Below are 27,111 nucleotides of genomic sequence, written 5' to 3'. Positions count from 1 at the left end.
CATCGTCCTGACAGATTCCAGGTTTGAGGCCTAGGAGCTGGGGGCCTGTAGTGTATGTGGGAGTGGGTACTGTGTCTTTGTTTCCCTCCAGTGCTGAATGGAGTGTTCTGTGTGGGAGCCCAGCCAGCCAAAAATGGGCTGTCCCAAGGCTGTGAGTATGGTAAGGTTCACCAGAATACCCATGCTTGGCCAGGCCAGGACTTTGAGCATGGGGAGTTTCCTGTAGTCCTTCTGAACTTTGTAAGGCAAAGGAATGTCCTTTTGGGCTGTGCTGATCACCTTTGAACCTGTTATCTTCACAGCTGTAAACCTAATCCACTAGGCTATAAAAATGGCTCATTTCAGCACCTTCTCCCTGCAGCCTGCTCCTCGACATCCACCACATAGCCGCGGTAACCAGAGGCCACCACCATGACGAGGGACCAGAATGGAACCTGGGAGATGGAGAGTAATGACAACTTTGAAGGCTACATGAAAGCCCTGGGTAAGGGGCAGCTGGGGGTGGAAGAGGGAGGGCAACTTCAGAAGGGCTCTGGTCTGGCCCTCCAGACAGTGCCAATGTGGAGTCCCACAGACCTGAGAGCAAGACTCGCCCTCACTGACTAGCCGTGTGACATCAGGCAAGTGATACAAATTCTCTGAGGCTCAGATCCCAGGTCTGCAAGTAGGAAATAGTAGTACATGGGATTATGTCTATAATGTCCTTAGCATTGTACCTGGCACACAGAAAAGATACACAGAATGGAGGATACACATGCAAGTGTGCACACACTCGTCTTGTAAGCATGCATATAAGGGTAAAGCCAAACTTGAGAGGATAATGCATTAACTCCTCTGCCTATGACTTCCATCTCTTGATAATCAGTTGGACCCAAAATTATCCTCAAATGACCCTACATTACTCTTTTGTCAGTCTTGTAGTGGGGAAGCAGTGGCTAACAAATCTTTCAGCTAGAGAATATCAAGCCTACAGAAGGCTAGGAAAGGCTTTGGTCATAGAGGCTCAACAATGTAGCACTGCTGATCTAGTTCTGACTTCTGAACTAGACTCCATGCCAGGGGCTCAATCAACGTGTGTCCTGAGTTGACTCTTGTGGGATCTCTTGTGAGGCTGGCAGGGAGAAAATACTGGAAACCAGAGGAACTGGGCCCACAAGCGGGAGCTCACTTTGCGGGGCAGCTGTCGTGGTCCAGGCAGGGAGCAAGGAGCTTTGGCGTCTCTCATGGTTTATCCTGCAACAACCTCCTGATCACTATTCCAGCTTGGCACCCTCCTCCACATAAGGAGCTCCTGGCTGGAACTTACCCACACAAAACATGAGAAAAATGGCTGCAGGTGGCGTCCAAGACCCAGTAATTTGGGTATGGTGATGGGAAGTCTCATCAAGAATGGGTATCATGGGTTTTTCTGTACAGTTAACTTCTAGCTTCATTACCATTTCCACTGTGTCGGTGGATAAGGAGAGCTGTGACGTATTGGACAGTTTATAGAGACTGGAACTTTATTCATGTACTTTAAACATGTTTCTAACACTGGATAGCTTTTTTTTTCCTCCTGACTATGAAAATTTTACCTCAATATATTATGCTTAGAAGAGGAGGGAGGAGGTAAAAATCATAACCCTGTTACACCTGTTTTTAGTGCCCTGCTTGAGGAGTAGAAATTGAATTTTGATTCTATCTGTGAGTAAATAAATGGTCTTGAGCTTAGCTATAAATCTGAACAAGATCATCAGAAGAGGAAACCAAACCAGAGGAGCCAACATAGCTGAAGCTTTCTCTCTGGCCTTCACCTTTCAGGACCATTTTCCATAGCTGCCAAAGAGGGATAATAGCACCAGCCTTGCCTGTTTCTCCGGATGATGTTGGAAGTGGTTGTCGTTTGGAACGATAGGAAGCACTTTAACAAAGGTCTACCTGGGGGCTTCAAAGTTGCAGCAGCATGCAGTTATTTTAGGTATAAAATAGTCTCAGCTTAGTTTTTATCCCTGTGAAGTGGGCCCCTGAAACCCCTTTCATTAGGTTTAAGGTGAGAGGCAAGCTACTCTGTTACCACTCTCCAAAAAATCTTCTTTCTAAAAACAGTCTTCCTCTGGACTCTTCCACACCAGTTCACACCCTCACTGTGGGCGAGGGGCTGCCAACTCGGGAACGTGTAATTTGATAGCTCTGTCATAGGTATCTTTGGTATCAGATACCTACAGTTTCTTAGAACTTGTGTTCTAAATCAAAACCTCCAATTTAGCATGATACTACATTGATTTCACTCTAATGAGGAAACTGTTGGATGATTTTGTACCCGAGCCTGCAGTTTAGAGGAAGTAGGCTGACACTCTCCTGATTAAAGTTAATACCATAGGTGGTTGTACTAGTTAAACCCAAAATGTGGATATTCTTGATGCCTCAGTTTACCCAGCTGCTGATAGCCCATAGTGTCATAAGGCCCCAGGAAATTGCTCCAGCTGGAGTGCATGATGACGCCTACATGGTGGAGAGAGGACCCTAATCCCTCTTACCTGCCCAGGAAGCCACAAGCAGGCATAGAGGCAGGCACTGGCAGGGGCAAAAACAGGTCTCAAGGATCTCAGCAGGAAGCTGCTGAGGTGGGGCCATCCTGTCAACTTCGCCTGCTGAAAGCAGCCCAGCATATCTGTACAATTCCCTCCACATCCACCCTGCAAGGCAGAGGGGGCTTTTCCAGAATTGACAAGTCAATGAAGCTTGCCTTCCTAGCCCTTTTGAGTATGAGACCCTGGCATTTAGGGAGAACACATGAGGAGAGAGCAGCAAATCCCAGAATATGTAAATACCATTAAGTATAACTCCACTTTCTGCTAAAGAACAGTCACTCTCTTAGACTTTAATCCTCAGCACCAGGAAGTTGGCTTTCTCTGTGGGCCTGATTCAGTAGAGAAGGAGAGACTCCCAGTGACTCATTCCACACACCAGCCTCCACACATGACTCAGCTGCCAGCCTCAGCAGAGTGACATGTCATGACAACCTTCGGATTTGCCCCAGATTATCAAAGTCATCAACTGTTCAAAGAGTGAGTGCCAAAGGTCAATGGTACCTCCTTTCCTGCCTTCTTAGACACCTGGTGTTTCTTGAGGCCCTAGATTCTTTATCGACAGCAAGGAACTCAGCTCTCTTTCCCTGAGAAATGTGTCATGTCCTAAGGTCCTCCTTCAGGCTGCATCAGGGTTCCAGGGAGAGGGAGGAGTGGTCTTCAGTTTAAAAGAGAGCCCAACAAGGGCAAATCTAACAATGAGGTTCCAGTGCTATGACAGGAAGCTGGGAGAGAGCCCATTCGCTGCCCAGGAGTGAAGCCAGTACTACAAGGGGAAGTCATCCAACTTCTCTGCCAAAGATTTAGTGGGTGCCCATGGAAGCTGGGGACTGTGCCACCGGAGGCAGAATGAAGCCCAGTCTCTGTTCTCAAGGCATTCAGACTGGTGCAGTCACATTACCGCTCTGCACAAATGGTGTTCCTGTTTTCTATTACAGTGCCATAAATCACCCCCAAAATGTAGTGTCTTGAAACAGTGACAGTCGTTTTATTATCTCATATAGTTTTGGGGGCTGACCAGGTTCACCCAGGCGGTTCTGTCTGGGAGCTCTTGTTCAGCAGTGGTTGGACAGTGGCTGGGGCTGGCAGTTAGTGATGGCTGGCAGCTGAGACTGTCGACATCTACATGTGTTGTCCCTGTGTAGCCTGGGTTTCCACACAGCATGCTGGCTGCGTCCAAAGGGAGAGAGCGCAGGAGCTGAATGACCTTTTATGACCCAGGCTCAGAAATCACATAGCATCTCTTCCGCTGTGTTCCCACAGCAGGAATCACCCATATCCAGGGAAAAGGTACACAGACGATGCCTCTCAATAGAAGGAATGTCCAAATCACATTGAAGGAATGGCATGTACGATGGGAAGTAGTATTACAGCCATTTAATGAAATATAATCTGGTCCAGATGGGACAGTGGGTGATTCTGTCCCTTGGGCTTGAAAGGACTGTCGTAACAACAATAGAACAATGGCAGCTAGAAGTATGCGCAGGGTAGTGGTGGAGGGACTGCAATGCACATATCACTGAAGGCTTCCTGAGTACTTCTGGGCGGGGCTGTGGAGGAAGGAGAGGAGCGCTGCACTCAGAGATGGAGTCAGGCATGGCCACGCGGGCCTGCGCAAGGGTCGGGTCAGTACTGACTGGTGTATGCAGAGGGACAGAAAGAGCTGTGCTACCAGAGGTTGGAGTGAGAGAACGAGATGAAGGAAGAGTCAAGGAAGGTGATAGGGCTGGATTTTGAAGCAGCTTTGCCATCACATGTGGATGCTGTCCTGCAAGGAGAAGAACTGTATGCAGGAGAGAAGCCATGAGCACTCACCCTGACAGCCAGCTGATGAACAGATCAGCAGAGACTCTCAGAGATCCCGAGAGGTGGCAGATGGCCCCAGGAGGTGATGAGAGCAGTTCCCAGGAGGGGATGAGAGATGTCCAGAGCAGGAAATAGACTAGATTTGGTGAGCAGATGAGGAAAAGGCGGGAAGACAGCCTAGAAAATGAAACACCGTTGTGTAACTTTAATCAAGAAGATGGGGACATATAACAGAAGGTGTGTGTTCTAAAAATGCTCAGTTAATGTTAAATTTAGACATCTTTCAAGAAACCTTTATTCCATAAATTATAAATATTAGGTAAAATCCAGTTCTCAATTCACAAAACATGAGGATCACTTCTATGAAAACTGTCTTTGCATTTCAATTAACATGCATAGATTGAAGAGAGCAGTGGCCACACAAAGTTCTTCTGGGTCTCTAGAAAATTCTACCAGGAAGGCATTAATTATAGAGGCTGAAGTCAGGCAACTCTCACCTGACCTACCAGGAAGCCCTCTAAGCATTAACAATATGGTGGTAACCCAGGCAACAAGTTAGACAGGAATGTCCCTTGTGGAGGTACATGCTAGTGGGGAAGAGAGAGTAAATAGTTCAAGAGAATAATTTTCAACCAGAATGCCACGGCACACTGGTGTGCTACAAAGATTTTTAAAACACTCAATACCTGATTATTTAGTCAGAGGCACTGACCTCTTTTCCCTGAGATTGTCAAATAAAAAAATGACAATAGCCAACAAACCAGTAGCTGTCTGGTGTGAATGCCCTACCTTGAACCATAAATAAATATATATATATATATTATACATATTATATATATTAATGCCTTCCTGGTAGAATTTTCTAGAGACCTAGTAGAACTTTGTGTGGCTACTGCTCTCTTAAATCTGTGCATGTTAATTGAAATGCAAAGACAGTTTTCATAGAAGTGATCCTCATGTTTTGTGAGTATATATATGCGCCATATAATAGAGTTGCATCTTATTGGGCATGTTGCATAATAACTTTGCATCTGGTTGCAAATTGGTTGGTTAATTCTTGGTACCAGAAATTGGTTAATTCTTGGTACCAGAAATCCTTGCATATAAGTATAGGCACCTGACTTTTTAAAAAGTCACTTTGGAGCAAAAAGGGTAAGTAATTACTATGTTAATTATTTTTATAAATCAATAAAAATTATGCCTGTGGTCTTTTGGTCAGATTGGCAAAAAATATACTTTTTCATGTGCTGCAGAATTTTAGTAATTAGTTTACATGTGCCATGAGATGAAAAAGGGTGAATCACTGGTTTAAGATGATTTTAGGTAGTGATAAGTGCTTTGAAGAAAATAAGAAGGAATGATTGGGTGGAGAGCGATGGGTGCTCAGAGAAGGCTGTCTGAGGAGGTGACATCAAAGCCAAAGCTTAAATGTTGAGAAGTGTTATTCTGGGCACAGGGGACAGCAAGTGCAAAGGCTCTGGGCATATTTTGGTTTTAGATGCCCATACATCTAAGTGCAGTATTAAAACTGGCACATTGATATAAGATCTAGAGCACAGAGTTATAGTCAAGAATGAAGATGGAAGGAATGCTTTCCATCTTATGAGTGGAAAAATCTGAAGCCCAGAGAAGTGGAGGGGCTTGCCTGGGGTCACCTGTGGCTGGGAAATGGTGGAGTGCAGAGAGGAGCCTAGTCTGTCTGATTCTAACACCCAAGAACACCAAGAACAGGGTTAGGGGAGGAGGGGCTTCATTCTGAACAAAGTTTGTCAGTTTGGGGATACCCAAAGTAAGGACAGGTAGGACCCTTAGAAACATTGCAAGAGAGACATTCTGTGTCTCTGGGTAAAAATGAGTGATGGGGTGAAAAGAAGGGAGGAGAGGGAGGGAGGGAAAGAAGAGAGGAAGAGAGGAAGGGAGGAAGAATGAAAGAAAGAAGGCAATAAGAAAGCATGTCTAATGACCCAAGGTGGAGTTAGTGTCACAAAAAATTTGGATTCCTGCTGTGTTCACAAGTCAATGAGGCCATACACTTTGCCAAAATCTTTACAAAAGACACATGGTACCTGGTTGCACTTTCAAACGAGAAGGTGCCGGGGGTGGAAGAAGCCCAGGTGAAGACAAGTTTGGTCACTTCCTTACATCTATCGGCAGCACCTCCACTGTGACCCCCTCCCAGTGGTGGGTACCGGACTATGGTGAGGAGGTGAAATCGTGCAAGGGGAGCGAGGAGGCCCTCCCAAGATCGCCAGCCTGCTTCTGCTGGCCAGGGAAAGTTTGAAACCTACTTGAAGATGTCCTTGAGGAGTGACAGGAGGAAGCAGGCAGGTGGCCAGGCTGATTCCTCTCTAAGTGTGTTCTCCAGAGGAGGAAATGGCATGGAAAAATGGAGAAGATTGCTCTTCCACGCTGTTTCTCACAATGGCATAGGAGTACCGATGATTTGAAAATTAAGGAGTCTAGGTTTGAAGCCCATCAAAGCTGTACTTGGAATGGGTCTCAGATTTCATATGATGAATACATGTGCATCTCTACTCTTTCACTTACAAAGAGCACCTGCCCTTTTAGCCTACAACTTTAGTTTTTTTCACAAGCACATTACAAAACATTTTAATGTTGAGTAGCATACTCATATTTCAACTTAATGGCTTGCATTGTTCAAAATGCAGTTATGAAAAGTATGCTTTTAATAAAGTCACTTCAGTGTTGTTTTTTTCCTCTGCAGCAGCTACAAGCCATATATATTATTCAGAAATAGCTTGCCTTTGGACCTTTTCCTCTGAGATAGAAATTCATTTCACCTGGCTATAAATCAGGCTCAGAGCTACCTTTAATCCAGAAAAGCAGATAAAGTGCACTTGATAACCCTGGTGTTAAAATATCGTATCAGGAAAATAATTTTCTCTGCAAAGTACAAAGAGAAAGTGTGTTTGTAACCTGTGTGTATGCGCATGTGTGTTCTACAGCTGCAGGTAAACCTTTCCCTTTGATTAGAAATATCACGCATCCACCAACAGAACATTTGGCTCCCTTCCCTGAAGTGGAGCAGAGGTGACATGATTAACTAGCCTTTGTAAACCCTAAAGGAGAGCCAAGAGGCCACGCCATTTTTCAATCTGGAGAAGTAGTGTTTGATCCCATTTGCATAGAGCCCCTAGTAAGATTCCCCTGGCACTGGTCAGAAGGGTCTGCTAGGGATGGCGTCTTCAGGACAAATCAGTTCTCTAAACCATAGGCATTTTGAACTGAGATCTGTTTTTCTAAGCAACCAAGAACAAACAATATTATTTGTTAGGAAAGACTTAGCTGTGAATGACAGACAGAATGGGTTTTTTGACAGACTGTTGAGAGCTCCAGCCTAGGGGAGTAACTCTGAAACCACCATTTAACATCTCTGGGCCTTGCTATCTGCATGCAGGCAGCAAAAATAGACCCATTCTCTGAGGAACACTTCCGTTCTAAATTTCTCTGCAGTTCCCAATTCTTTCTGAGAAGTTTTACATGGAGGGGCCCTCTTCTTTGGTTCATCTGGTTAATACATGACCTGTGGTTTGTTGGTTGGGTGGTTTTTTGCACCGCCTCACTGTGGTTCCAGCAGCAGGATATAGCACAGCATGCCCTCGGCACAGAGGGCCAAAGCAGCAGCTAAAGTTGTTTCTACCCATTGGCCAAAAGACAGAGTGAGGAAGCTGATAAAATGCCCATGTGACAGGCCAGGGCTGTGCGAATGAGAGTGGATCGGCTGCCATTCTGACTGTTCTCCAGAGTCTGGGGCCCTTGGACAGCGTGATCAGCGGATGTATGAACATGACCCAAATATTTCACTCCAGACTGAAAGTCGATCCTGTCACTGTGTTTGACCCAAACAAACAAGGCCAAGGCTTGGAGGCCAATGTGCATCAAATGCCCACAAGCTCCTTGGCGCTGTATAAAGCATTTTGCCATGACTTTACATGAATCCTTGCATTAAATAATTCTACACGTTGAATTGTCTTTTCCCCCCACTTTACTGTGAAAAAAAGCTGAGGTTCAGGAAGGGACCTCACTGGGCTTGTATAGCTGGGAAACCAGGGCCAGGGTTTATACGCGGGTCTGACCCTCCCCTCACTCTTTCATACCTGTGGTTCTAAATCTTTGCTTGCTCAGGATCACCGGGAAGACTTACGAAAACAAGCAGAACCCAACCCCCTATAAGTCCAGGGTGGGCCCAGAACTGACATTTCTAAGAGGTCCCAGATACTGCGATGCGGCCAGCCGAGGGCCCTCACTTTGAGAACCACTGTCCTGGACCATGGTGCCCCTGTTAACCAATGTATAAGTGTTTCTTGAGCACATACATTGTGCTCAGCTCTGGGCCTGATTCTGTGGGAGCACAGAGCTAGGAAACAGCATTTTCCTTGTCTGCTCAGAGGTGAGGCTTTGGAGGAAATGAACCCCAGGAAAAAGTCAGGAGAAAATAGTACGCAGTATTTCCTAGGGAGTAAAACCATATGGTCTGGACAGCAGGTGAGGTGGGAGGCAAGAAAGAGCAGAACAGGCTGGAGAAGGCAAGGCTGGGGCTGGGCCTTATGAGGTTTGGAGAGTGGGGAGCACAGGGGCAGGAATTCAAGGAGCAAACACCCAGGGAGCACCTGGAAAATGCAAAGGACTCTAAGCCAGCCAGCTGGTGAGATCAGGGACCTAGTGATGATGATTATGATGATGTCAGCAGCTACCAATTATGGGGTTGTTACCATAAGCCACCAGCCAGTGGGCAGAGCTCTTTACAAACACTGTCACATTTCATCCTCAAAAATAAAAGCTCATGCAGTTACAAAGCTCCACTACAGCCACTGCTCTCTGCTGCTGCTTCTAGACCTGGACTCAAGTGTCCAGTGACAGGACTAAAGTTAGACACATGGATATCACCTGATGCCCTAGACTGTGCACCTGGCATAGAAGGAGACAAACACTAGTTGGAACATGACATGTAAGCCCTCTGCCTGCCGCAAGCACATGTTTATACTGACTAGAATAGGGAAGACATTCCTCATTTTAGTCCCTTATTAGGGGAGACATAGCAATTTTAAGGAAGGATTCATTTTTAAGTCAGAGATCCTTGACTACTTGGTCCTATCGAGTCTATTCCCTTCCAAACAGGCCAGCAGTTGCCTTGGAAGGAGAAAAATTAAACGAACATTCCCATAATTTCAGGGCCCAGGTGACTGAGACAAGTGCCTCAGAAGGGGTTTCATCAGCAATTTCTGTGTTATGTCCTGTGGAACACCTGGCCAGCTGGGGGTCCCACCGCAGAGCAGCTCTGTGGCCCCAAAAGATGGGGAAAGGCTACAACCTACACTCTGCTGTTGGAGCTACAAAGCATCTTTCCTAGTTTAAAGCCTTCATGAGGTTCTTTAGCACAGAAACAAGCTTCTCTTGGTTTTCATTCCTCATTTCCCAAACTTAGTTGATCACGAATTTTGCTTGTTTGTTTTGGGTTTGTTTGTTGTTTTGTTGTTGTTGTTTTGACCACCAAATGTTGCACGGGTCTGAGCCCCATGGCCAGCACAGGGGGAACACCTGAGTTCTGTGAATGCTGACCAACATGCCTAGAAGTGTTCACAGCAGAGGGAGCCTTTGTCTCACCCATGCCCTGGAGCCTACAGGCTGTGTGGCTTGGCTGTGTCCAGGTACAACTGCATAACCCGTGGAGCTGAAGCTAGTCAAGCTGCCAGAGAATGTACAGGAGTTAGAGTGCGACTGCCCTAACTCAGACTTCTTGGAGAGCCCTGGGCCCTGAAAATGATGGCTGTCTGGTGGGGACAGTGCACTAGTGTGCTGGGGCACGTAAACCGTCCCAAAGAGGGAGGTCTCTCCTAGCTGGATCCAGAAGTCCCCATGGCTCCAGGAGAAACAAAAAGAGAGTCAGAATTACTGGTATCTTGAGATCCCTGGGAAGTGCCAAACGAGGATTCTGACCTGACAAGATAGGCCACCCCAGAGCTTGCGCAGCCCAGTGCTGGCCCCGGGGACAGGCCGTCCTGGGTTCAAGTTCCACCTCCATTGCTTCCTCATTGGATAACCCAGGGCAAGTGACAAAGCTTCTCTGAGCCAATTTCCTCTTCTGTAAAATGGAGCTAATATAATATTTGTCTCATGGGTTTGTTGAAAAATTGACGTAAGAGAGGTTTCTCAAGGGAGCTTCCACCGTGGGGCGCCACTGCTGAGTGGTTCCAGATATGCCTTAATCACCACCCCAAATAGGACCAGAGCTCACACAGCTTGGCCCCCAGGTTCACCTGGTCCAAAACTCATCTCCTGTGTTCCCCCTTAAAACTCGTTCAGCCCTCGGTTTCCCTGGCTCTCACCTTGGTCACCCAGGCTCAAAGCCAGTTTTTTCTTCCCCCACTTGATTGTTCCACAGGTTCCTTCCAATTAGCACACCCCTGTGATTGCTGGTTTAGCCGTGTCATTCAGATAAGTCACTTAACCTCTAGAGGCCTCTATGTCACCACCTAGATGCTTTAATTTGTAATTTTAGATTTTTAATTTAGTAGCTGTTAGATTTTTTTTTAAACCATGGAAGTCTTTCTCCAAACAGCTCCATATGAGGCAATCCAAGATCTAAAACTCCCCAGAGATTCTGGGTCTGAATTAGGGCCCATAAATCTGTATTTTTACATTTTTCCCAGGCAATCCTGATGGACAACCAATTCAGGGACTCATTGGCGAATTCTTAGTCATGGCAGGTCCTCAACCAAAGTAGTGAACAATAGTTGAGCAAGGCACTGGCATTCACGCTCCAGCTCATGCCAACTTGAACCTAATTCATCTTTTCAAATTAGGATACAGGTATGAAATCCTTTTACCTCCTGGGATGACTGATGTTACTTGAAATTATTCTCTAATGATAAAAGCTGACTTTATATAATTTAGGGTCCAAAAGACTAGCCAGGGCCCTTTCCCATGCAGATGTGATTCTGTTGTTGTCCAAGCAGCCAGCTTGGGCTTCTTCTTGGTTCTTTGGGAGAAGGAGAGCGATAGTGACCACAGAGAGATTCAGAAGCAAGTGGATCAGAAAGGAAATGAGGAGAGAGGATGAGGGAAGTGATGCTTAGAGACCATAGAAGGGCAGCAGAAGGGGTAGAGGTACAGCCAGAGGAGATGTTAATTCTCCAAAATGACCTGAGTCCTGAACTGTTGGTAACTGCTAGTCTCTCTCTGACACAACAGTATTTACTCCCCACTAGAGGGCACACAGTGTGAGATGATGGGGCTGGAGGTCTCAGAGAAACAGCGCTCAATAAACCTGAACTGTCCTTACCCTTGAGGTTACCCTTGGGATATAATAGAATCAATCTTACTGTTTTTTGAAATCTTCTAGGTGGATTTTCCAAAAAAGAAAAAAAAATTAAAGACTTAGTTTGGTACCCAAAGCTATCTTGAGAATTTACAGGCATAAAGGGGGTCAATGATAATGGCTAGTGACCAAGAGCTTAATGATGTTCATAGCAAGGAGAGAAATTTAGAAGTTCCAGAATTATCCTAGGTTTATTCCACAAGATAGTGACTTTTTGGCTTGGGTGATGTTTTATGTATAACCAGAGGTTAACAAGGAGGTGAGCTCAGCACTTAGCTTCTTACTGTAAAATGCAAAGCTTAGGAAATGAAACAGTCCATTAAAGGGCATGCTTCCTTTTACTTACTAATTGTCTGTAAGAGAGAAGTAAGATTTCCTTTAAAGTATCCAGACAAAGAAAAGCTGTAGAGAGCATAAATGCAGCAAAATCTCCATAATTGCTGAATCTGGGTGATGAATACAGAGTTCCTTGTACTTTCCTCTCTACTTTTGTTTGTTTGACATAATAAAAATATGAACAAGTGCCCATCTTTTCCTTAAAAACAACAAAACACATCTCTAAGCAAGTGTTTATTGAGTATCTGAAGTATGCTTAATGCTGTACTGGGCGCTGATGAGTAAGGGAGAACAGCCTAGCTAAGTAAGCCCCTATTCTGCTTTAAAAATAGAAGTTTGTATGTATTCTTCCCTGTGGTAGACATTAACAAAATCCATCTTTACCCGTGATCCTGACCAGTTATTTTTAAACAGTCCTTTTTCTTTTTTAAACATGAAGTGTTACCTTCAGCAAACCCTTAAAAGAAAACCTAATATGTCAAATAAATAGAATGGAGCTGCTGTGGCGGAGGGGTGTGCACGCACGCACGCACCCACGTCCATGCACGCACATGTGTACATGAACGCATATTGGAGAGTTGCCCCTCAGGTGTGAGCCCTGCCTGCTACCTCCCCCTACCATCAGGGCTCCTGAGAAGGCATGAGAAACCCTAGGGCCCCCAACGCTTGACTGAGATGCCCATGCTGGTCATATGTAAAGCAACTCCTATTTCCCACTTAAGCAAAGAAATGTGGCCTGCTCCAGTCTGTGTCCCTGGTCTTGATTGCTTGGCTTTGTTAAGGAAATGAATGAGTCTGGCTGAGCACATCAGAACCTCTACAACTCCCTTTGCCAACAGATATTGATTTTGCCACCCGCAAGATCGCAGTACGCCTGACTCAGACGAAGATCATCAATCAAGACGGTGATAACTTCAAGACGAAAACCAACAGCACGTTCCGCAACTATGACTTGGATTTCACTGTTGGAGTGGAGTTTGACGAGTATACCAAGGGCCTGGACAACCGGAATGTTAAGGTACTAACTTTGGGGGGCGTCTTTCACTCATACACTCCGCAGGGCCTGGCTATTTGGTGTCACAAAGAAAAAACAACAGAAACAACCTGGAAAGGGGGACCAAAATGGACTTAGGAATACTGACAATTATTTTACGTAGGAAGAAGCAAACTGGTGTCTGCATTGAGCTTATAAGCGAGGGGCAGATTAAAGGATACTGGCCTCTCCAGGGTCTGACATGGGTGGGCAGGCAAAGAGGAAAAGGCAAGGTGGGGTATCACAGGGAGGACTCAACTGTGTGAGCTGAATGGTGTAGCCTCAGCAGAGGGGCAGCCCTGCTCAGCACCAGCCACACATTTCCACAAAAAACTGACGCCTTGTGTTGGTATTTTTCTTTTCAAGAGATGTTGAGACTTCATGGTTTTTATATGAAATATCTCAATTGTAGGTGCCCCCACTGGTGTTTTTAAATGTAATGCCAAGCAAACAAAGAATTCAGTATACTTTATAAATGAAGACAGGCTTTCTGCATTCCCAGTAACTTACAGAAATCTCGGGCAAGTGTGTGGCTTCTGTGTCAGCATCGCCTTAACTCACAGGATATAATGGAGGAGAGCCCCCCTGCATGAGGCCAAGCTGCCAGTCTCTTGAACAGCTTGGGTACAGGAAGGATCCTGAAAGCCAGCGGACAACACTGAGTGCACATGCGGGGCGTTACCTCACAGCCCAAGAACCGAGTTTGGAAGCAGCAGGCCCTCACCCAGAAGAGTAGTTTGTAAATAGGCAGAGTGGAAGCCGCAGGGAGAAGTGAGGTGGTGGTGGGGAAGGCAGGGGTGACAACACGTCCCCTCTCCTCCAGAGTCACCACGTGGTGTAGCCTAGTGACCAATTGTCGCACTGTCCACACTCACACTCAGTGCACTTGTCTTTGGTTTTCCAGATTCAATTACACCTGGTCAGTCCCCGCCGGTAGAAATGGGGAGAAATCCAATCTGAGCTGAATTTAGGGATTCTCCCACCCCAATTTAGCATCATATAAGAATCCCAAGGGTTACACAGTCCAGGAAAGGGTTTCTGGTTTGTCCTTTAACATGGTTGCCATTGGCCACTAGTGCCCGCGCAGTTTACACAAGGGCCCACAGCTTGAATATTCATAGCCCCCACCCCATCTGTGCCAACGCAGCCGCCGGGACCTCTGCCATGGCTCCCAAGCTGGGGGCGGTGAGGCTGGGTGTCCTGTCCCCAGGTACTCGTGCTCTCCCCTACAGCAGGACCCTCCCCCCGGCTGTCCCATTCGCCAGGAGCCCCTCTTTCCCCAGAGTCCCTCCTCTCTCTTGCTTCCAGGGGCTCTTTCAAAGTCAGAGGTCTCAACTCTTCCTCCAAAACAAGGGACATGAGCCCTGGCACCTCTCCTGGGTTTGGAAGTAAAAGTTGTCGTCATGCTTTTCTACTGACTTCCAAAACCAAGGGAGCAGGACACATTTTATTTCTCAAATTGTCCTGCGGCATTGATAATCTCAGCCATCATGTCAAGGTTGAATTATATTTAGTGCTTCTTGCTAAAGAAAAGTAGGAAATGAAAAGCAGTTTGGAAATGCTTCCATCAGAGCAGACTTGGCGTGAGAGCCTAGGCTTCCAAGCCCTGGAACGGCCCCTTGTGAGTCCCTCCCTAAGAGGTTGATGGATCGACAGGGCTTTTCTGAACTGTGTGGCTAGAAGGCCAATTCATCAGACACCGGAATTCATAGGAAAATTTGCTCAGAATTTTTGCATCACTCTTCTGTCCTAACCTAATCAGTTCATGATGATTTATTTTCCCTGGTCTTTCCGTTTTGGGTTGAAAAATAGGCCTGTTCTCTCTGACTTGTTCTTTTATCACCTTGGATGGTAGAGAACTTGCCCTTCCTGAAATAAATCATGTTCTTTTGGCCCTTTTTGACTCTTAAAGGATTCCGTCTGTTAACACTCTTAACACCCACTTTCTTCTGCCACTCCGCTTTTCACTCTCCTTTTCCTCAGATACCGTCGGCCCCAGGATCAGTTCTTAGCCCTGCAGAAGGAGAACCCCCTTTCCTACCTTATGCTTCTGCTGGGTGCAGCAAAAAGTTAAGGTTCTCTCTCTCTCTCTCTCTCTCTCTTTCTCTCTCCTCCCCCCCCCTCGCTCTCACTCTGGTGGGGGCTAAGTACCCAGGACAGAGTCTACTCAGTTTCCAGCGAAGAGCTGTTCCCAAGACAATCAGCACAGAGCAGTTGCCCTCGGGACTGCCTACTTCCTGTAACTTGACTGGAACCCACAAACTAGAAGGGGGCACCAGGGAGTGGGTGGCACGCTTGAGTGCAGACACAAACTGTGTGTCTGTGTGCACATGTGTATGTACGTGCGTGTGCGCGCATGTGGGCCTTTGTGTAGTACTTCCCACGCCCCTGTTCTCCAGGGTTCCACTTCCCAACTCCTTGGCCACCCTTACGAGCCCCTCTGAAAATCTCCCACTCAGCAGGGTGAAGGAGAGGTGTGGGGGTGGGGGGGGCAGCAGAGGTTCAACAGGGCCCTAAAGGGCCCAGCTCTTTGCCATCCCGAAGCAAAAGCAATAAAACCATGTTGATCATGGAGCTGATTTCTACCTGAGGAGCCCGGGGACCTCCTTCTTCCTTCCTGTGGGTCATACATATTTCTCACTGCCTACCATGACTTGTTTCTAAGTGGATTTAAAGTCCCTTTCAAAAACATACAAGCTACCCAAGACAAAATTGAATTTAAAAGAAGTATGTTCATTCAATAGACTATCATTCCAGTCAAAAAAAAAAAAAAAAAAAGGAATGAAGTACTAATTCATACTATGACATGGATGAACTTGGAAAACATTATGCTAAGTGAGAGATGTTAGACACAAAAGGCCACATGTTGTGTGATTTATATGAAATGTCCAGAATAGTCAAATCCATACAAACAGAAGGTGGTTGCCAGGAGCAGACGGAGGGGAGTGACTGCCAATAGATGTGGGGTGTCTTTTGGGGGCAGTGAAAATGTTCTGGATTTAGATAGTGGTGATGCTTTTACAACCTTGTGAATATACTAAAAATGACTGAGTTATATATTTTAAGAGGATGAATTTTATCATATGTGACTTGTATCTCAATTTAAAATCTGAGTAATTGGGGCAGGGAAAAAGCAGATAAAGATGATAGCAACTAAAACCAATAAAACCAATAATGTCACCCAAGAGCCCAAGAGAAGCAGCCTCCTGCAGGAAGGTCCCCCGCCACAGGGGATGCCAGAGAGGAGGCTTGGCCCTACCTCTGGCAGGGGTAACTCTTAATGGGGGCAAGTACCCTGAGCGGGGGCAGGGCGGGGGGTGTTAAATGTGTCAACAGTGTTCTTCAATACTCAATATAGAGAGCTGTTTTCCTTCAAAAAAAAATACACTTATTTGGGAGTGTTTCAAATTTACAGAAAAGTTTCAAGAATATGACAAGGACCATCCTTACACTCTTTACCAAGAATTCCCTATTATTACCATCTTGCTCCTTTTGCTTTATTTTTGTGCATCCTCTCTCTCTATTACATACATATTTTTTTCTGAACAATCTGTTGTGTTACCCCTAAATAATTCCGTGTGTATTTTCTAAGAATTAGGATATTCTCACAGTGTATTTATCAACTTCCATAAATTTAACATTGATACAGTACCTGCCTCTACTTTACCATAAAAGGCTGTTTTTAATGATGTTAACCATGGACACTATGATAGTGAAATCACAGTGTGGGCCCAACTTCCTTCTTTAACTCACTGCAGGCACATCTTCATCTTCATAGAACGCTCTCCCTCTCCTGGCTCCCCCACTCAGAAGCAATGGTTTTCCTCACTTATATCCACTTGCTCAGCCTCAAGATCTTTTAAGGCAATTGAGCCTCTTCTAAAAGCATCCTCTGATGGAGGGATAAAGAATACTAACTATGGCCTGTTTTATGTAAAAGTAAAGCTGTCATATGTAGGTATTACCATGATTCATAATCAATGTATTTTTGGGTCAGAATAACTTTTAATTTTGCCATCTAGTATGAGTTATTCAAAGAAAATATTAGGACAGGCCCTCACACACCAACATTTTTCTTCTTTGTTTTTATTACAAATTTGTTAGGCCCCAGGTCAGGAGCTATTGCTGAAGTGATGAATCAGACCCCCTTTTCTGCCTCAAAGATCTCCTAGCTTGATGAAAGTAGGGAAGTAGATGGACGATTACCATCCAGTGTCCAAATCTATGGCCATGTGTGCACTCTGGTGGTACCATAGACACTAGGGCAAGGAGGTGGGCTTGACTGAGTCGTTGTCAAGAAGTACCATCAAAAAATACACACGCTCATTTATTCCCCTATGTGGGTTTACTTCAAGATTCCATTTAACAAAATCAAACACAGATGTGTTCAACAAGGCTTATCCAGCATCTCCTATGCACTGGTGACTGCCGAGTCTGGGGCTGCAGAAATGAACAACTGGCATGGCCTCTTCTTTCATGGAGCTTATTGTCTGTTCAGGGAGATAGGCACTAATTCAATAAACATGTATTAGGTGTCCATGATGTGTGAGGCAATATGGGCAGAGGGAATTGGAAGACACAATCCTTTCTCATCTGTTTGGAAGGGGACTCTGGAATTTTCCAGCCAACATCTCCCTCCCAGAAGATCTAGGAGAACAACCTGTGTGTTAAGCTGCTTCAAGACATTCTAAGATGTGAGGCTTTAGAAAGCATGCAGAATTTCATTGTTAAATTAATTTGGGGAATATTAATACATACAGATGGTTAAAAAGAGTTTAAGAGTAAGAACTAAAATTTTCTTCCCACCCTTGCCCCCAGCCTCTTAGTTTGCTTCCCAGGGGCAGTCGCTATAAGAGTTGTTTTACCTCCTTTGGGGGAACCTGCACAAACACATGCATGCGTACACATCCCCCCATGTTTTATGTACACGGCCCTGCTCCTGGCTTTTTAAGCTTAAACTATACACGATGGAGACTGCTCTTCTCCCTAAGCATAGAACTGCCTCCTTCTTTCAGGGGCTGCGTAGCAGGGCTGAACCACGCAATAGCTAACCAGCCACCTGCTGACAGAATTTAGGAGGCTTCCCGTCTTTTGCTTCAATGTGTTGAGGGGTAATATGAGGAGGAAAAAATTGTATATAAAATATATAATATGATCAAGGTCAAGTATTATTTGAGAAACAGCTAGATGTAAACAATCTGTAGAAGAGAGATTTGTCCCAAAAAATAGACTTGATTATGTAAGGACACTACATTTAAAAACACGGTTCAGTTTATCGCCAACTGGGTATATAAGATATAGGAGAAAAGTAAACATCTAGTCCTTCACATAATATTGTTCATAGAAGGGTGACACGGTTTGCACATCCCCAAGGAACAACAGCACCCACACAACACCACGGTTTAGATGGGAGTGACACCATCATTTCAGGATGTACACGTCCAGGCCTAATTCTGGCACAGAAGAGGGTGACGTCACCTGTGGGTAGTACAGATTGTCCCATGCACATCCCAGAAGAGGTAAAAGAAGAGCAGAGGAGGAGTTGGGTGATTTCTGATCTGCAAATACCTGCACAGGGACTTGAGCCTCTTGGGGTTTAGGAGGTTTGTGCCTTCTCCAGCCAGCTGGTCAGCCAGCGCAGGTTCTCCATCTCTGCTGCCACCCCTATGATGCTAACCAGTCAGCATTGCTCCCGGAGGAAACCCAGGACCAGGACCAGGAACAGGTCTACCCTCCTACTTCTGGATGACAAGTCTGGCCCTAGAGCCATCTGTGTGACCCTTGCCAAAGAGGTAGACAATGGGCAGTACTCACAATGGGATTCCTGTAGGGAAAGTTCCCACAAGTAGAATTTCTAGTATATGTAATGTTATATTTTGAACGGTGATATAAGATTAATACTGATTGCATGCCCATGGGGGAGGGTGCCTGCTTCTCTGCAGTGTGGTATCACTCTTTTATCTTTGACTGTAAGATGAATTGTATCTAAAAAACAAACAGCCTTCATTTGCATTTCTCTTATTATGAACGAAGTTGAATATCTTTTCTTATGTTTAAAAGCCATCTGCTAGGATTGTGTTTTTTTTTCCCTTGTAAGATGCTAGTTGGCGTCCTTTGTTGAATTTCCTATTAGGTTAATGATCTTTTTCTTGTTGATTTATAGGAGCCCCTTATATAAGGTAATCAGGTCTTTGTCTGACATGTGTTACAATTATTTTTCCCAGTTTGTTACTCATCTGTTGACTTTGAGGTACTTTTCCCTTCTAGAAATTTTACATTGTTATACAGTCAAATTCATCATCTCCCCCACTCTACACCCCCCACCCCCCCAACCCCCACCTCTCTTTTGGAATGCTGTCTTTACCCTATGATAAAATGGAAAAGTAGAATTCTTTAAAAGAGGACAGAACCAACCACAGTCAGCTGGTTCAGCCAGAATGGCAGGTGTGTGGAAAATGAGGCTGGAAGGACCTTGGCCGAGGCTGAGGGCTCTGCCCAGCGGACGAGCAGGAGCCCAGCAACAGCTGCAGGAATGCAGCAGCAGGTGTAGGTTTCTTCAGTCCCAATCAAGACCATGCAGTTGATTTGCCTGGGAACTTGTCATTGCAGACGCTGATCACCTGGGAAGGCGATGTCCTCGTGTGTGTGCAGAAGGGGGAAAAGGAGAACCGTGGCTGGAGGCAGTGGGTTGAAGGGGACAAGCTATACCTGGTAAGTCCAAGCGACTGCCCAGCTCCCTTCCACTGTGCTCATGCAAACTGCCTGTTCATCTAGCCAGGCAGTTTGACAAGAAAAATGGCTCTGCACCTCTCCCGTGAGCTCTAGCCAACTGCGTACGGTCATATAGTCAGAAAGCCATTCCTATCTGGCTCAGGGGACTCCAGGAAAAAATTTATATGGCTGTTTCTGTGAATGGCTACAATTAAAATGAAAGTTCAAAATGCTGAGTTAGGGAGCTGAGACCCATGGAGAAATGCAGGGGACTTGTTAAAGACCAGCTGGGGAGAAATGTGAGGCACAGAATTAAGATGTCCCAAAAGCAGGGGGACCAGGCCTCCTCACAGTGATGTGAGCCTGGAAAAAGAGGGTTTGGGGTGCAGATGGAATCGATAGGGGGCAGCTGGGCCTGTGAACTACTTGTTGACCACATGAATTGGCCTCTTACCCTAAGGTATGTCTACCTGATCCCAAAATAGTTTAGGTTATTTGGTACTAGAACAGAGCAGGAGGTACCATTGCTAACATCCTTAAACTATATCTATATAGGTAACTTAATTTTTAATTATTCAATCTTCAAGGCTATTTATGGGTCAAACATTCAAATAATGAAAAAAAAATCTTTCATTCCTTCATGCATTCTGTCACTCATTTGTTAAATGAGTGGTTCATTCAATGAATGGCTGTTCATTCGTTCATTCATTCATTCATTCATTCATTCATCTGTGGTGTCAGGCAGGTGTCTGGCTCCAATGTCAGTAATCAGGTCACCATAATGCCCTTCAGAGCCAGCCTTGCCTTACCTGAGATTTTTATTGCAGAGGCAACATCACAACTGATAATAAATGGAAGGCATTTGCCATGTTTTCCATTGACTGTTTTCCCTACCTGCTCTGGTTTGGATGATGAATCTTTTTAATTGTAGTACAATACCCAACAGTCTCTGTGGTTAAGACAATGTATTCATCGTCAACTGCAATGATTTCATGGTGGTCCCTACACTCATGCTTTTCTCTCCTCCCTCAGGGGATCAGGTGGTAGGGACAGAGCCTGGGGCACCCTCTCTCTGGATGAAAAACAGCATCTTGCCTGCACAGGCAGGCCTGGGGGGCCCTTCTGCAGCCCACACTCTTTCATTGCCTGGGCCATCACCAACAAATGTTCTAATCTCCAGAAGCCAGAGAGTCCACTGGGTAGAGGGACATAGCTCACGAGCTGGCATCTTCCTAGGTTCTTGTCATCTGAACACTTCTTCCCACTAGATCCTTCTCTTCTTCTTGGCATTGCTGGCTTTTGCAAATTAGACGATATTGTTTTAATCATGAAAGTAGGAGAAATCTCGCCCAAGAGGGTAATTTCTTTGAATTTTTCATTTTTATAGTCAAGTTCAATTCAAATGTCAAAATAAAATTACTGCTACCTGCAGGGCATGCCAGCTGATTGGATCTGTGAGATGTGTTTTGGCCAGAATAAGTGTCTTCTTTATTATAGCTCCCCCCACCCTCCCCACCCAAATCACTGAGGCCAAGAGGGCCAGGGGTGGGGCAGACGGAGAGCCCCACTTGCTCATCACTCACCACTTTCTGATGTTGCAGGAGCTGAAATGCGGTGACCAGGTGTGCCGTCAGGTGTTCAAAAAGAAGTGATGACCACGATGGGGCCTGCTCCACACTCCTGGTGAAGAGTCCTTTACTGGCCTTGAGAAGCAGCCGTGGGGACCTTCCCACTCCTAAAAGCCCATTAAGGCATCTGGATGGGTGTTAAACAGAATAAATGTGTAACAGTCACAGCCATATTCTTCCTTCTTTGAAACCTGGCACCAAATGAAAAAAACAAAAATCATTTCCATACTTTGAAATCCTGTCTATCTCTCTCCCTTTACTTCTAGAACTGTCAGTTTTATCCACAAATAGAAGAGGTGAGCGCCTGCTGGTGGTTTTCTGTGGGGCTTTGTTGTTATTTATATTTTAGTTTAGTTTGGTTTTTTAGGTTTTTAAAAAAAAAATTATTTATTTTTTAGTGGGAGGGACAGAAAGGGAGAAAGAGAGGGAGAGAAACATTGATGTGTTAGAGAAACATCTATGGGTTGCCTCTCACATGCCCCCAACTGGGGACCTGGCTGCAAGCCAGGCATGTGACCTGACTGGGAATTGAACCAGTGACCTTCCAGTTCACAGGCTGCACTCAATTCACTGAGCTACACCAGCCAAGGCAGTTTGTTAGATTTTTATTAGGTTTTTGGAGGATTGTTTTACCTGGAAATGTTCTCTGGCCAACACAGCATCCCCTACTAATTCTTAAACATTGCCTATTTCAGATTCCTTCCTCTTGATAGCACATTCGTTTCTACAAGATTCTATTTTAAGTTGCATATGCCTTCCAGTTTGTACTTTGTCTGAGCAGCATGGGCAGAGCTACTTCTAAAGGCCTCTGCAGGTCTGCAATACCAGCTGCTCATGTTTGAGACCAGCCCTCTGCCCTTCAGCCCTGGGCAGATTGGCATCTCTGCAGAACAGTCACCAAGAACTGCCAGAAAGCCTGAGTGCAAGTCCTACATCTCCACTTCTGAGCTGGTTGATCTTAGGCACATTGTTTGGCTCTATTCTTGTTTTACTCTTCTATAAAGTGGAGAAGACAAAAATAGCATCTCTTCCACCGTGTCACTGTGAGGCTTAAGCAAGTTAATACATACAAAGTTCTTCGAATGGGACTTGGTAGCTGTGGTCATTATGTGGTTACTCTCCTCACAGTCCCAGGAGCCCGGATGAATGAATGCTAAGTAGTGAAGGCCTTCTGGTAGTTCCAATAACATTATATTCATAACTCTGAGAAGCATTGTATTTTCCTGCTGGATACACAAATGCAATAGTGCACCTGGAAAAGCAGAGTAGTTAACAGGGACGGATATACGAGAGATCACTCATGGCGTCCTGGGAAGGCACTGCAGGTCAAAGACATCTCCTTCATTGCTCTGCAGCAGGCCCTGCAATCCCACCATTAGGCAAACGTCACCCTTGAAAAGTAGGTTTGTCCCAAGAGGGTTAGCATGTTGGATTAGCACACTTTCGTATGATTGGAGTGATCATATTATTCATTGATCCTGAGCATCCTAAATACAATTGGAGGCAGAGAGCATGGCTGTAATCTGGCCATGTGGCCCAGGGCCAGCCTTGGCTCAAGTCCTTGTGGACAAGCGGCCATGACATGGGTCTCCTGGAAGGTTGTGCTCCCCAACAGCCATGCCATGTCCTGCAGCAAGAAAGCCAGGAAAGTGCCTGGCTGGGGCCTCATGCTGCCTGGAGACCTAGGGGAGGTTTAGGGGGGTGGTCTTCCACTGGGCTCTGGGGAAGGAGGGAATCTCCTGAGGAGGTGAAGGCCCATATCCTTTGACAGACTGGGAACCCCGTGAAGTGGCCTTTTTCCCCAGCTTCTCTGGAGCTTCTCCAGGTGCCCCAAGTTCCTCTGCTGATGCCACCCCCTGTCTTCCTCTTGCCTACCACAATCTCAAATGACCCTCTTCTTTGTCTCTTGAGAAAACCCTAGGAATTAAATCATATCTGAAAGTTCATCAGGGACCAGCTATAAAATATTCTGCACATGTAAGGAGTTATACTTAATAGTAATTTTTGATTCTAGGGGTTGCAAATATATTCCAGGGTCTGCCCACCCTCCCCAAGATTTTGTGAAAAGATTCGTGGTCAAATGAACCCTGGAAATGCTGAGAACTATATTCCCTTCTTAGAAATTTGCAGTGAGAATTAGTGTTTTTATAGCTCTGAAAAGATCTGCAGCAAAGCCCAACCTTAAACCCTGGGAACCCCTGTATCCCGCAGCATTTCACATCCACGGAGTGTTTTGAGAACACTGTACTCCTTCCTTCATGTACACAGCTCTTTTTCAATTACAGAGAACAAACAATATAATTTAAATCTCCTATTTCCCACATGGGATTTTCTCAGTATGTTTCTTCCACAAATGGAGAGGAACGATGAATTCGTTTACATATAGTCTCAAAGACTGATAGTGGCTGTAGTCACTCTACTGATCATTCTTTTTCAACCAAGATTCATCTGAACTTGGAAGCAGTCAAATCTGAGGTCCCTATTTCAAAGCCAAGCCAGATATTTGGGGCCAGACCCTGCTTTCCAGTCCTGAGCTTACTGTGGCTGAGATAGGGCGTCACCTGCCTCATACTCCTGTTTCCTCAGCAGATTTCAGAACCGGACTATGATAGGAGTGCTTCCCCCTGGCACTGGCAAGGCAATTGGGAACAAAGTGAAAGGGGTCATCTTTTAAAATCCACTGAGGATTATACTGAAGAAGAGTAGGCCTGGTGGGTAAGACTCTCAGAACCTCAGAGCCCCAGCCTCCAGTGAGTGTCATGAGAGAGGGTGGGGTTAGCTATAAACCAGGGAGCCTGATCTTGATGGTTAAAGAAAACCTGTCCCATGGAAATCCGGGCTCACAATCCCCATTTGCAGAGTGGCTCAGGCATGGACTTGAGCATCAGCCCTTGGTTCGAATCCTGCCCCACCACTCTCCAGCTGTGAGATTGTGCAGCAGCTACTCTCCGCCCTGAGCCTCCATTTCTCCATCTGTAAAAGGAGAATGTGAAACCTGTTCATAGGGTGTAATAAGGATTGAATAAGATCTTAGTACATTCTCTTATAGTAAAGTTTGATATTAGGTAGCGTGATTACTCCAACTTTGCAAATTTTTTTCAGGATCTCTGTTGCTGTGCGGGGCCTTTTGTTGTTCCATATAAATTTTTGAAATATTTGTTCTAGTCCTGTGAAATACATCTTTGGAATCTTGGTGGGAATTACATTGAATCTATAAATTGCTTTGGGTAGTATGGACATTTTAATGTTAATTCTTCCTATCCATGAACATGGTATGTGCTTCCACTTATTTGTATCTTCTTCAATTTCATAGTAATGAAACCAGCATGGTACTGGCATAAAAACAGAAACATAGGTCAATGGGACAGAATAGAGAGCTCAGAAATAAACCCACATATTTATAGTCAATTAAAGTTCAACAGAGGCAGCAAGGACAGACAATGGGCTAAAGATAGTCTATTCAATAAGTGGTGTTGAGAAAATTGGACAGATACATGCAAAAAAATGAGACTAGATCACCTTCCTATGCCACACATAAGAATAAATTCAAAATGGACCAAAGACTTAAATGTGGACCTGAAAACATAAAAATTGCAGAAGAAAACATAGGGAGTAAAATCTCAGACATTGCTCATAGCAATATTCTATCAGTATATCTCCCCAGGAAAGGTAAACAAAACAATAAATAAGTGGGACTATACCAACCTAAAAAGTTTTTGCACAGCAAAGGAAACCATCAACACAATAAAAAGACAACCCACAGAATGGGAGAATACAATTGCAGATACATCTGATAAGGGGTTGATATCCAAAATACACAAAGAACTTACAAAACTCAACACCAAAAAACCAACAACCCAATTTAAAAAGTGGGCAAAGGACCTGAACAGACACTTCTCCAAAGAGGACATATAGACGGCCACTAGATATATGAAAAAACACTCAAGGTCACTAATCATCAGAGAAATGGAAATTAAAACCATAGTGAGATATCTCACACCTGTCAGAATGGTTACTGTCGATAAATCAACAAACAGCAAGTGCTGGCAAGGATGTGGAGAAAGGGGAATGCTTTTGTAATGTTGGTGGGAATGTTGATTGGTGCAGCCACTGTGGAAAGCAGTATGGAGATACCTCAGAAAATTAAAAATGTATCTGCCTTTTGACCCAGTGATTCCACTTCTTGGAATGTATCCAAAGAAACCAAAAACAATAATTCAAAAGAACTTAGACACCCCTATGTTCGTTGCAGTGTTATTTACAATCGCCAAAATACAGAAGCAGCCCAAGTGTCCCATCAATAGATGAGTAGATAAAATAACTATGAGACATTTACACGGAGAATTCTACTCAGCTATAAAAAAGAAAATTTTACCCTTTGCAACAGTATAGATGGACCTGGAAAACATTATGTTAAGTGAAATAAGCCAGTCAGAGAAAGACAAATACCATGATTTCACTCATATGTGGAATCTAAAGAACAAACTGAATGAACAAGGAAAATGCGCACAGACTGATAGATGGAGAGCAGGATGCCAGCTTGGTCAGGGGAGGTGAGGGGGTGGAGAGATTGAGCAAATGGAAAAAGGACTCATGGGCATGGAGAGCAGAGTGGTGATTGCGAGGGGGAGGGGGGAGATATGAGGGCACTAAATGGTAATGGAAAAAATACAAAAAAGATTAAATTTTTAAAAAAGATCTTAGCACATTGAAACAACAGTTGATACCATACGTGTGTGTATGTATCTAATGTGTACATATAGACATACACAGTAGACACACACACACATACAGCAGGTACACGAATAATGTTTCATTATAACATTGTTGAAAAAGTTAAAAATTGATTCCCGGCCAAGGCCACAGCAGGTGTGGAGTTTGCATGTTCTCCCCATGTCTGTGTGGGATTTCTCCAAGGATCCCAATTTCCTCACGCATTCTGAAGATGGGCAGGTTCATCAACAAGTCCGCATTGCCCTCGTCGGAATGTGGGTGCGTGTGGGTGCGAGAGCGCCCTGCCGTGGAGCAGCGTCCTCTCCGGGGTGGGTTCCTGCCGGTGTAGGCTCTGGCCACCCAAGCCCTTGAACTGGAATGAGAGGGCTGGAAAATAATTCTCTTACTTGCTTTTATCCATTTTTCTTAAATGTATTTAGGGCTCACATTTATTTCAATGTTTGACATTAGATGTGCTTTGGGTCTTTACTTAGAAGATGGGTGATGTTTTTTGTAATCAAATACATGCTGTAGGAACTTAACTCTTGTCTATATCAATTAACCTAGAGTAAAATTGGTTTCTTATACATTGTTTTGCTTAAAGTAACAGTTTCCAAGAACCTTTCAATAATGTCAGGACCTGCTGTACAGACACATTCTCCACCCCAATCCCACACATTGATGCATACGTGCCTGGTGAGGTAGGGATCCCCTTCATTACACCGCTCCGCTTTCCAAAAGCTTTACCACTGAGATCCTGTCCTCCAGTCCTCCTCAGATTTGAAGAGCGCCAGGAGGACTAATTAAAAACATAGCTTCCTCCCCCGCTCCCCCTCCAAGATTCTGTCTCTGAGGTCATGGTTAGGGCCCAGAAATCTGTGTTGTCACAAGCTCCCTAGGTGAGGGGCCGGCAGGGGCTTGGCAAGCACAGTGACGAACCCTACCTTGTTCAGTTAAAGCATGATTTGTTTTATTTTA

The 27,111-nt window shown here is 45.0% G+C and overlaps 1 protein-coding gene across 1 annotated transcript; it reads left to right on the top strand.

Moving 5' to 3' along the window:
- Window positions 1-373: 373 nt before the first annotated feature.
- RBP2 (retinol binding protein 2) lies at window positions 374-21,444 on the top strand. Its single transcript, XM_054594873.1, has 4 exons — window positions 374-484; window positions 12,888-13,066; window positions 19,691-19,792; window positions 21,394-21,444. Exons 1-4 carry the CDS (start codon window positions 412-414, stop codon window positions 21,442-21,444), a joined length of 405 nt encoding a protein of 134 aa, XP_054450848.1. The 5' UTR covers window positions 374-411.
- Window positions 21,445-27,111: the final 5,667 nt, after the last annotated feature.

This window comes from Pteronotus mesoamericanus, unplaced genomic scaffold (genome assembly GCF_021234165.1).
Source record: "Pteronotus mesoamericanus isolate MK-2021 breed Mesoamerican mustached bat unplaced genomic scaffold, CSHL_Meso_final scaffold_54, whole genome shotgun sequence".
NCBI lineage: Eukaryota > Metazoa > Chordata > Mammalia > Chiroptera > Mormoopidae > Pteronotus > Pteronotus mesoamericanus.
The sequence above is the reverse complement of the archived record's forward strand: the minus strand, read 5'-3'. Positions and strand labels throughout refer to the sequence as shown.